The 12359-nt window shown below is 37.0% G+C and overlaps 1 protein-coding gene across 1 annotated transcript in view; it reads right to left on the reverse strand.

Moving 5' to 3' along the window:
* The window catches only part of CFAP54 (cilia and flagella associated protein 54), a 295241-nt gene that overhangs the window by 242174 nt on the left and 40708 nt on the right, over positions 1-12359 (reverse strand). The window contains exons 13-15 of the mRNA XM_064590760.1: positions 8166-8300; positions 7325-7475; positions 2910-2986 (exon numbers count right to left, since the gene is read on the reverse strand). Coding sequence (XP_064446830.1) covers positions 2910-2986; positions 7325-7475; positions 8166-8300 — 363 coding nt within the window. The remainder of the gene's footprint in view (positions 1-2909; positions 2987-7324; positions 7476-8165; positions 8301-12359) is intronic.

Genomic DNA, 12359 nt, shown 5'->3' on the forward strand with positions numbered 1-12359 from the left:
TGATTAACATAACATAATAAAATTAAATTAAAAAAGAAAGATTCAACTCTGGGTCTTCCAACACCATCTGGTGAATCCTTAGGTCACACCAACGAACCACCTGTACTACATCTACCATATGCCACAGTACTGCTGGGCAGGTTGTCTATCGCACAATTTTAGGGGGTGCCATTCATGCTGTTATCATCACAGACCTGTATTTATTTCGGCAATTTCCCAGCATATGGTAATAAATCATATCAAGGAAAGGGCACATTTTCCTAATTTAAATAAGAGTATCAATAGTTCATAAACGGTCTTCAGCTTCATTTGGGAAAACTGCCACCTTCTATGAAACTCATTTTATTTAGTGGCTTTAATTGCCAGAAATTTTCCACCTGAAGCTAAAATCTAGCACTTTGTAACTTCTATTACTATTCTTATTCCTGCCCTATGAAGCCTCAGAGAATAAGTGCTGGCTCACTAAGCCAGTGATTCTGAAATTCTAGTTTCCTTAAGAATCTATCTGGGGAGGGTGCCTGGGTGGCTCAGTCAGTTAAGCGTCTGCCTTGGGCTCAGATCATGATCCTGGGGTCTTGGGATCAAGCCCCACACAGGGAACCTGCTTCTCCCTCTCCCTCTGCCACTCCCCCTGCTTGTTCTCACTCTCTCTCAAATAAATAAATAAATAATCTTAAAAAAAAAAAAAGAAACGGGGCGCCTGGGTGGCTCAGTTGGTTAAGCAACTGCCTTCGGCTCAGGTCATGATCCTGGAGTCCCTGGATCGAGTCCCACATCGGGCTCCCTGCTCGGCAGGGAGTCTGCTTCTCCCTCTGACCCTCCCCCCCTCATGTGCTCTCTCTCTCATTCTCTCTCTCTCAAATAAATAAATAAAATCTTAAAAAAAAAAAAAAAAAAAAGAATCTACCTGGGGGAATTTTAAGAGGAAAATACCTGTAATTATAAACTTTTAACACACCACAACTGAAATTATGATTCCATATGCCTTAAGTGAGAAATAGGAAGATGTATATTTAGCAAGCACTATAAGTGATCCCTGGAAAAACCTTGGCAGACAGCTATTATGCCTCCTCAATCTCTTGTGAATTTCAAACATACTGTCCCCAATTTAAGATTTCTCAACTCTAGCTCTCTCAAGACACAATGCTACATAAAGAACTCAAAATTGCATTCCCTAAAACCTATCATTAGAAGAAAGTAAATTCAGAATGATCCCCCAGTCCTCCAGTATATTCATGATATTTGATTGGTACCCAGTTACAGGACTTGCATATTTTATGTATTAGAAAAGTATCTTTTATACAAGTATCCTGAAGACACTTTTTTTTTTTAAATCAAACATAGCATAGTGACTAAATACCTGGACGTTGAAGGCAATACACCTAAGTTCAAATCTACTTACTATGCAAATCTTGAGCAAGTTAGATGTGTAGCAAAAATCATCACTATGACTACCACAAATCAACTGGAGTGAATCTCACAAACACAATACTGAGATAAAAAGCAAGCTGCAGTCACACTATGACTATATATATATAAATTTAAAAGCAATACTCTCTACTTTCTGGGAAAAACACACATATATAATAAAAGTATGCCTGGAATTTATAGTCATTATATTTAGAATACTAGTTCTGCTAGGCAGGAAGAAAGGTGATATGATCAAAGGAGTTAGTGGAGGAGTTTCAACTGTACTAATAATGTATTGTTTCTTAAGGGGAAATGGGTCTACCTTATAATATTCTTTATAATTTTATGACATATATTTCAAATTGATTTTTCAGAGAAAATATAGCAATTATGAGTATTAACATTTAGCAACAGGAAAAGTGCTGATGAAATAATGTTAGGAAAAAAACATCAGAATGCTACTATGCTAAAAAATATAAAAAAGACTAGAAGAGAATATAAAAAAAATAATATTTCAGTCTATATAGGGAAATTGCAGATTTTTCCCTTTTTATACCTCAAAATATCCTCTGTTAATACAACTTTTGTAATTTAAAATTACAATTTTTGAATTAATCAAACAAAAATATAGATCACTGGCTTCCTCTCTAGAAAAGTATTTTTCAACAGTAGTCCATGAACACTAGTGTCCTAAGTAGTTATTCCATAGGGCGTAAAATGGGTTTTATTTTCATGTAATCTTCTTGGAAAACCACAATGCTCATAAGCAAATGAAGGCCTCTGAGAAGTCTTATAGTAAAGAACCTGTTGTGTTTCATCCAAAGTCACCCAAAGTTACTTGACTCTGGCATCCTTTTCTGAAGCATAGTATTAGCATCACATAGGACAGACTTGACAAAATGCTATTCTAGTTCTTGTCTATAAATAAAAGAGTGTTTATAACATATATGACATGGTTCCCTAGACTCCCATTCAGATCTATAGAACAACACAATCTTTGATGGACAGAAATAATTCAAATATTGTAAGAAAAACATAATCAAGAAGAGGAATAGCTATTTATCTCCCTCACCCCCTTTCTTCTCTTAAGGTAACAATCACTAAGAACTTGCCCCAGTGCCAGGGACTGTTCTAAGTATCTTTTCAACAAGTAAAACTCATTGAATCTGCCAGAGGAATATGCTGAGCAGGACCTCTCTGCTCCATGAGTCTATGAATCACAACACATTCAAAATACCAGTGGTAATGTAACTACAAATCCTTTTAAGATAATTTACTAGGTTATTTTTAAAGCTGATTGGGATTTTTTTTCTACAGTAAAAGCAAAAGGTAGAAAATGTCCCCTGTAGTTTTCAATGTATGTAAACACTATAAATTCTCAAATATTAAATATTCAAAATTATTTCTATAATTAACCATTACATATTTACAAATTTAATATTATCTGAAAATCTAAATTCATGTTTTTAATTGTATTTTCTAAAATATTTTTGCAATACCTTTAGTATTGGAAGAATTTCTACGTTCCCTCTCGAAATACCAAAGGATTCACCAGTTCCTTTTCTTAAAGGTATCTCTGTGGGGGGGGGGGGGGGAGGAAAAGAAGGAAGGAAGTAACAGAAGAGGAAGGAAGGGAAGAGGAGGAGGAAGAGGAGGAAGTGAAAGGGGTAAAAGTAGGAAGAAGAGGAGTGAGAAGGAGAGAAGAAACAAAGGGAAAGAAGGAAGGACCAGAGGAAAGAAGAGGAGGAAGGAAAAAAATGTAAACATAGCAGTGAATCATAATCCTAAAAAATGTTATGCCAAATTGGTTACCTTTTTGATTACTCATGATTTTAGAAATGATTCAACACTTAGAAGGTGACTAAATACAAAATTATTTCTTCCATATAATTACATTTTGTCTTTATATAAGTTAATTTAAAAGTATCTTGCAGTACAACAAACAAAATTAAAAATCTTGATTATTAACAAGGTAATATAATGGTAAAGAGACTGGTCTTTCTATATAGTCTATAAAGTCCATTGAAAAGCATTCACAAAACAGTGTAAAAGCCTTATGAATTTGCACAAATATCAGACAAGGCTGGTTTGAGTGAAATAAAAATAAATCATAAATATATGGCAATTCTAGTTTCCTATTTTAAAATGTACTCAATAATTTAAACTAAATAATCCATTACTTAATCAACAGTCCAATAAACATTTTGAATCAGATTGTCATAATTAATATACAAGAATGACTTGTACTTTGTGTTTTATGTGCCAATAAGATTATTGGATTAGTTATCCAATAACTAATGTTGGAAAAGTTATAAGAACTTATATATCTAAACGGGGACAACCCCTCACTACATAAACATAGATTTTCTATTTATAAATGGATCATGCTCCAATATCAATTAGTTCTTTAGAAATGAAACACTTTAGCAAAGAATCAACAAATTGCATTTAATTTATAATTAAACAGAGTATAAAATACACCAAAACAATAGTCTCCCAAAAGTAATAATAAACAAAATAAAATTGAATAAGAAATAGACTTTTAAAAAAAAAGTAATCATTGGGCCTTTTGTTTTCAATAACAGGTAACCTGGAAAAATTCTCCTGACTAGAGACCACTAGAAAAGCTGAGGGGCGCCTGGGTGGCTCAGTTGTTAAGCGTCTGCCTTCGGCTCAGGTCATGATCCCAGGGTCCTGGGATCGAGCCCCGCATCAGGCTCCCTGCTCCATGGGGAGCCTGCTTCTCTCTCTCCCATTCCCCCTGCTTGTGTTCCCTCTCTCACTGTGTCTCTCTCTGTCAAATAAATAAAATCTTTAAAAAAAAAAAAAAGCTGAAAAAACTTTATTTCTTCATCTGTAAGCAAAGAAGATCATGAAAATATAAATATAGAGCTAGGATCTTGAGAAAAGAGTATCACCTGGATCTTGGGAAGAGAGCCCAGGGAATAAAGAATGGCATTAGAGCTACCTCCCCAACTGAGGACTTTTGTCAATTCTGAAATGGAAAGCTGAGAAGCTGAGTAATGCTTCTGACAGCCCTGAGAACTAAAGCAACAGAGATTAGGATCCAGGGACACTAAGAGTAAGAAGCCAGAAGAGGCTGCATCCCAGGACTTAGGGTAAATGGAAAGTAAGTCAACAGGAGAGCATCTCAGCTTCCAATTATCTTAATCTCTCAAAGTGGACTAATGGGATCCTAGAGTAATAATGTCTTCATGCATCTAGTAAAAGCAAGCATAATCTTCTCTGGAAGAACATTAACCTCATCTAAGGCTTCAAGTTATTTCTATAATATATTTGGCAAGTATAATGTCTACCACACAATCAAAAATAGCCAGAGTAACCAAATAGCTGATGAAGTAATTCTTCACTTAAGAATTCAATATAGTTAAGTGCAGGAGGAATGATAGAAGTTTGAAGCCCTTTCCAGCTTCTCACTCCCACTCCTCCAGTAGCCTTCAATCAATGACAGATAAAAGTTGTATAAATATCTCAACCTCCCAGCTCTCTGGGGCAGGTTCTATACAGTCTCCTAGAGGTCTCTCATGGGAAAAAGTCCTAAACCTACAAAAGTAGCCTTCTCCTTAACTTACTGTACTTTGTATTGCCTTCTTTTCATTTTCTGTCTCACTTCTCCACACCACCATCCTGCTTCCCTAGGTAACTACTTCACTCAACAACTTGTCTCAGAATCTACATCTGGGGAAAACAACCTAGGAAAAAGGTCAGGCTGACAATAGCTGAACTCACTGGTAAGTCTTTACAACACAACATGTGGGATAACTAGGCATTATATGCTTCCTGATTCAACACAACAGGGAGTAAACAGCACCACCTATGAAGTATTCTTGCCAAGTGTATAAGATATTGGCAGGAATTGTTTTTGATAAGATATCACTTGAATCTAAACAAGCCTCTAGATCCAACTACCAAGTAGAGAAACAAGTTAATACCACAAAGACACAAAGAGCCAAATCCAGAATGTGGGGAATCCTACAAGATGACAAATCAATGTCTTCAAAAAAATAAATGGCTTGAAAGGGAGAGGAGGAAAGGAACTGTTATAGATTAGAAAGAGAGACTCAAGAAAAATGAAAGAAAGTAAAATGCATGGGCTTATTTGGATCCTGATTGGAACAAGCCAACTTAGGATTTTTTTTTTTAAAGATTTATTTATTTATTTATTTATTTGACAGAGAGAGAGAAACAGCAAGAGAGGGAACACAAGCAGGGGGAGTGGGAGAGGGAGAAGCAGGCTTTCTGCAGAGCAGGAAGCCCGATGCGGGGCTCGATCCCAGGACCCTGGGATCGTGACCTGAGACCAAGGCAGATGCCTAATGACTGAGCCACCCAGGCACCCTGCAACTTAAGAAATTTTTATATAGTCAGGGACATAGGAATTTTCCCCTTATTTTGTAAAGTATAGTAATAATGGCATTATAGTTTTGTAAAACAAAACAAAATCTTTATCTGTTACATAGACAAACCAACACACACACACACACACACACACATTGAGGTATTTACTGGTGAAATGACATTATGTCTGCTTTAAAACACCCCAGAGGAAAAAATGTGTTACAGTAAGAAATGAAATTAAGATTGGCAAAATGTTCATAATATTGGTACTGGATAATAGGTACAGGGTAATTTATTCCATCTCTCTCTATTTGAAATTCTGCATAATAAAAATTTTAAAAAAGGAAAAGGCATTTTAAGACAGGACATTTCAAAAAAAATAGGACTTCAGACCATTGAATGTATTAGAGAGCCAGAGACCTTTAGCCAGTAGTTCTCAAACTTTGATGTGTATCAAAATCACCAGATAAACTAATAAAGACTAGAAAGGCCCAGGCTAGATGAAGTAGGACAGGATCTGGGCCTTTGTATTTTTAACAAGTTCCCAAGTGATACTGATGCCAATCAAAATTTGAGAACCATGGCTCTAAACTTCCATCTGCTAAGCCACACTCAATAACTGAGGACAGCAGAGCCTGATTAATGAATCTCTGGGAAAACAATTACTATGATAATTACTTTACGACAAAGTCCCTCAAATGTCATACACACTACGTAAGAGGGGTGAAATAGGAAAGTAAACACCCACTAACCACACCCCCACCTTACTACCTACATATGGGTTACTTTTTAAAACAGATGGTTCAAGGGTTCAACCACATGCTGAAGAAAGAAGGTCAGAGCATAAGGTTGTCCTTTGAGAGAAGGAAACTTCTGGAAGGAGAAGAATGCTGGCAGAAAGGGACTGGGGCAGAGAGAGTGGGGAGTGGGTAGGAAATGAGAACAAAAAAGAGGAAGATAAGAGGAAAGGGGGAAAAGAAGAGGAGAAATAAAATAAGTGAAGACAACAAATTTTAAAAGGAGGGAATCAGAAGATAAGAGAAAATTAAAAAGGAGATAATATGTAAAACACTGATCCATTCAACAGACATTTATTTAAGTTACCAGTCTGTGTGGGGCAGTGTGGTGGGTACCAAAAATATAATGGCAACCAAAACTTGTTCTCTTCCTTCAAGCAGCATACACTCTATCGGGAAATGGCAGAGGAGGAAAGGGGATAAAAAGGAGGAGTGAAAAGTAAAAAAGAAAGAATGGGGAAGAGGAAGAGAGGTGAAAGTGGTAATGAGGAATGGAGAAGGGGAGTACATGAGTGAGGGGAAGACAAAATACACTTACCTGCCACGGAACCATACAGCATATGACCTCTTTTTAACATTCCCTTGGTTGTTAATAACCTCTGTTATTTCTGTCTCTGGTTATAAATCATCAAGGAAGCATAGTACTGAAATGCCTAGCTTCCATTCACAGTAGTTATTCTGTATTCCAATTTATACTTACACATTCATATGTGTATACGTATATTAGTAACTTCATACTTTTTCATTCATTGTATTACCTAGAGATTTTTTAAATTTTCTTCGTGGGTTTCCTAATAACTCCAATATTTCACTTAATCGCAACGTGACCTCTGCTACCACCACAACATCAATGTCTTCCATTTTATAGCAGTGAATTACTTCATTTATCTGCCACAGAAGATAAACCCACTAAAAAGAGAAAATCAATTAAAATATTACATTGTTGAGTCATATTTTTTTAAACTTAGGACTTCCTTGAAGTCATCATCTTCTAAACATATGGAAATGTTAGACAGGTAAACACCCCCTTATTAGTACATCTTAATTATAAACATCAATGATCCTAATGAATCTGTTTCTATAAACTCATAAAGAAGATTCACCTAAGCTTACAATCTGCATATCTATAGCCATAATGGAAAATTTATCATCTTTTTTTAACGTATTAGTAAAGATGATCAGTATCCTCAAAGTTCTCATTCTCCCCTCACAAAGCAGCTGTTGTGATCACTATCAAAGTCTTACAAAACAGCGAAGGGGAGGCAGGTGTTTCAGGCTCCATGCTAGGTGCCTTCAAAGCTCTCTTTCAAAGCTTAGCACATGAAATTAGCCATCACACTTTGGGAACTAAAATGAGGAAACAACATTACTTTTTCACTTCATTACCTTTTCAGAGTACATGGTAAAAACCAAGCCCATGTACCCTATGTACAACACAGAAGTGCAGAGAATACACTTAGAAAAAGGCTCAGTCAGCACCACATTTAAAGAATGGTAGTTATGCAGGTAGATAAATAGGGAAAATTTAGATTTGAAGTGTGTATCACAACTTAAATTAGCAGTAATAAAAAGCAAGTGAAAGGAAACAAAAAGGAGTACTTTATTAGTACTGATTTTCTGGGTGAATTTTGCATAGTCATTTCTGGGCATATTGATCCGCTGAATTCCTAATTTGCATTTCTGCCATAGGAACATTATCATGTCCACAACGATTTCTTTATCAGGCTGAACATTCTGAAAACAAAAATGGTAAAGTAATGGTAAGAATAAGATACACATATAGACACAGCTATATAGCATTTAACATGTGCCATGGAACATTCTAAGAGCTTTATATACCTACTGCAATGGACTGAATGTTTGTGTCTACCCAAAATTCCTGTGTTGAAATTCTAACTCCCAATGTGATAATATTGGGAGGTGGGGCCTTTAGGAGGTAATTAGACATGAGGGTGAAGGTCTCAAGAGCAAAAATAGTACTCTTATAAGAGGGACTCCAGAGGGGGCGCCCGGGTGGCTCAGTCGTTAAGCGTCTGCCTTCGGCCCAGGTCATGATCCCGGGGTCCTGGGATCGGGCCCCGCATGGGGCTCCCTGCTTGGCGGGAAGCCTGCTTCTCCCTCTCCCCTACTTGTGTTCCCTCTCTCGCTGTGTTTCTGTCAAATAAAATATTTAAAAAAAAAAAAAAAAAAAAAAAAGAGGGACTCCAGAGTCTGTCACTTTCTTTCTGCCGAGCAATGACACAATGCAAAGACAGCCATCTTATGAACCAGGAGGTGGACCCTCACCAGGCACCAAATCTGCTGGTGCCTTGATCTTGGATTTCTCAACCTCCAGAACTGTGAGAAGTAAGTGTTCCATGTTTAAGCCACCCTGTCTATGGTATTTTTGTTATGGTAGCCCATACAGACTAAGATTTATACCAATTCATTTAATCTTCATGACAACTCTATGAAGTAAATTCTACTACTATCCTTTTAAATTTTCTGTGTTAAAATAATAAAGAATGGGGAGGGGGATGAATTGTAAGGGGAGAGGGAGTAGGGAGCTAGGAAAGGATATAAACAAGGAGGAAAGAGAGACATAAAGAAACCAAGAGAACATCACACTGTATCAATAGATACCATGAGTATAATGAATACATCTCCTCTCAAATCAGTTATTTGGCTCTTTTCAAAAGAAAACTATAACTAGGGACGCCTGGGTGGCTCAGTTGGTTAAGCGACTGCCTTCAGCTCAGGTCATGATCCTGGAGTCCCAGAATCGAGTCCTGTATCGGGCTCCCTGCTCAGCAGGGAGTCTGCTTCTCCCTCTGACCTTCCCCCCTCTCTGTGCTCTCTCTCTCTCATTCTCTCTCTCAAATAAATAAATAAAATCTTAAAAAAAATATATATAACTCATTATATCTGAACTAGAAAGATAATGAGTTTATGATTAAAATATACCAAACCTTGAACTCCTTTGGGGCAGCTCTAAGACTTAATTTGCATATGTAGTACCTTGTATGGGACCATAACAGAGATCAATAAATGTTTATTGAATTGAATTGAATGAACTAAGACATACACGATTTTTTTTTAAAAGCCGGTAGTAAAAATTCCTTGCCCTGGGGCACCTGGGTAGCTCAGTCAATTGGGTGTCCCACCCTTGATCTCAGGGTTGTGAGTTCAAGCCCTGCACTGGGTTCCACACTGGGAATGTGGAGCCTACTTTAAAAAAAAAAAAAAAAAAATCGAGACGAACCATGAGAAACTATGGGCTGTGAGAAACAAACTGAGGGTTCTAGAGGGGAGGGTAGTGGGGGGATGGGTTAGCCTGGTGATGGGTATTAAAGAGGGCACATATTGAATGGAGCAGTGGGTGTTATACACAAACAATGAATCATGGAACACTACATCAAAAACTAATGATGTAATGTATGGTGATTAACATAACATAATAAAATTTAAAAAAAAAAAAAATCTGGCTAGGAGCTATACGGGATTAACAGCACAGCTCTGGGCTATTAAAGTGGACCAGAATGGCTTTCTGACACTGAAGAAATTAAAAGTATGGGAAAGGGTAGCCTCTTCCTCCAGAGGGCACTGTTTGGCCTCAGAGATTCAGAGAAAGCAATTGAAGTTAGATTTTTGCATCTGATCATAGGGGCAATGTTACTAGAAGAAGAAATTATAAATAAGTGTAGAAGAAGGTATAAATAAGTTTTGGTCTATTCATACAGTGGAATACCATGCAATAAAAATGAACAATATACAACCACTTGCAACAATAAGGAGGACTCTTACAAACAATATCAATTGATAGAAGCAAGATGCTGAAAGTATGCATAGATCTCCCTTGACTTATAAATTGAAAATACCATAAATCAAAAATGCATTTAATCTACTGAACATCATAGCGTAGACTTACCTACCTTAAACATGCTCAGAACACTTACATTAGCCTATGGTAGGACAAAGGTCCCTAACACAAAGCCTACTTTATAATGAAGTGTTAACTATCTCATGTAATTTATTGAATACTGTGCTGAAAGTGAAAACCAGAATAGTTAGTTATGTGTCTGTCATTTCCCCTCATGATCATGTAGCTGATTGGGAGTCATGGTTGCTGCTGCCCAGCATCATGAGAGAGTATCATACTGCATATTGCCAGCCAGGGAAAAGATCAAAGTTCACAATTTAAAGTATGCTTTCTACTGAATGTGTATTGCTTGTGCACCATGGTAAAATGGAAAAATCTTAGGTTGAATCATCGTAAGACAGGGACCATCCGTATTTTCTGTATCCAATTACATACAACACAAAAAAACAGGCAAAACTAACCCAATGACTAAAAAGTCAAGATAGTGAGTACCCATGGTAGGGTCAGTGACTGGAAGGGAGCACAGGGGGAGCTACTCGGTGCTGGTCATGTTCTGTTTCTTGAACTGGATGTGCTTCATTTATGAAAACTCATTGAGCTATACACTAGTAAAATGTTTGTCATTATATATATTATTCATCAATATAAAAGTTTAAAAAAAAAAAAGTAAGATTCAAGGGGTGCCTGGGTGGCTCACTTGGATAAGCATCAGACTCTTGATTTTGGCTCAGGCCATGATCTCAGGGTCATGACATCGAGCTGCCAGTAGGGCTCTGTGCTCAGTGTGGAGTCTGCTTGTCCCTCTCCCTATGCTCCTCCCCCTACTCATCCTGTCTCTCTCTTTTGAATAAATAACTGAAAAAAATCTTTAAAAAAAAACACAAACAAAAAGTAAGATTCAAAGTACTGAATTTCTAAATATTTCTGTTTTGGAATATAAACATATATCATGTATCAGATAACATTATAAAAAAGATATGTCAAGTGCCTGGGTGGCGCAATGGGTTAAGCCTGCAACTCTTGATTTTGGCTCAGGTCATGATCTCAGGGTCATGAGATCACCCGCATTGGGCTCTGCACTCAACGTGGAGTTGGCTTGGGACTCTCTCTCCCTCTCCTTTGGCCCCTCCTCCAACTTCTCTCTCTAAAATAAATAAATAAATAAATAAACCTTTTAAAAAAAGATATGTCAATGCTTCTGAACTAATCTTTTAAAATTTAGATTATTAAATAAATTATAAAAATAAACAAAATCAAAGCTCATAGGTATTGATTGCTGACGATCAACCTCAAAGGTGGCCAAGAGCATGGGCACAGGACAGAAATGGGACCAGCTTCAGGAACAGCAGAAAAGCTCTCTGTATTGGTTTGGACATAGAAGGGACATGAGCAACCCATCACACCCTATCCTTTCCTCTAAAGAATAATCTTCTTGTCCTGAGTTTCCCCAACTGGTCCTTTATACCTGGATTTAGCAACTGAACTCAAGAAAAGAGATCCTCAAGAGGAAACCTTGTCTACTAGGCCTTGAAAAAACAAGTCTAAGGATGACAGATTGGACATCTTGGTAGATTTGGAACATAACTACATCTGATTCCTAGACTGCTAATAGCTCATGATCATGACTAGTTTCTGGAACTATACCTCAGTGAAAATATTATGCTTGGAAAACTTGTCCGAAGTTCATCATTAAAATACTTATTTGTAAAAAAAATCCTTGCCCTTTTCAGCCTGGATTATAATTTTTTGGTTTAACCCCAAAAAACAAATAATCCAGTTAAGAAATGGACAGAAGACATGAATACATTTTTCCAAAGAAGACATACAAATGACCAACAGACACATGAAAGATGCTCAACATCACTCATCACTCAACATCAGGGACATATAAATAAAACCACAGTCAGACACCACCTCACACCAGTCAGAATGGC

Source organism: Mirounga angustirostris, unplaced genomic scaffold (assembly GCF_029215605.1).
Source record: "Mirounga angustirostris isolate CCGP_5_RB_7025 unplaced genomic scaffold, mMirAng1.0.hap1 SCAF_5, whole genome shotgun sequence".
Classification (NCBI taxonomy): domain Eukaryota; kingdom Metazoa; phylum Chordata; class Mammalia; order Carnivora; family Phocidae; genus Mirounga; species Mirounga angustirostris.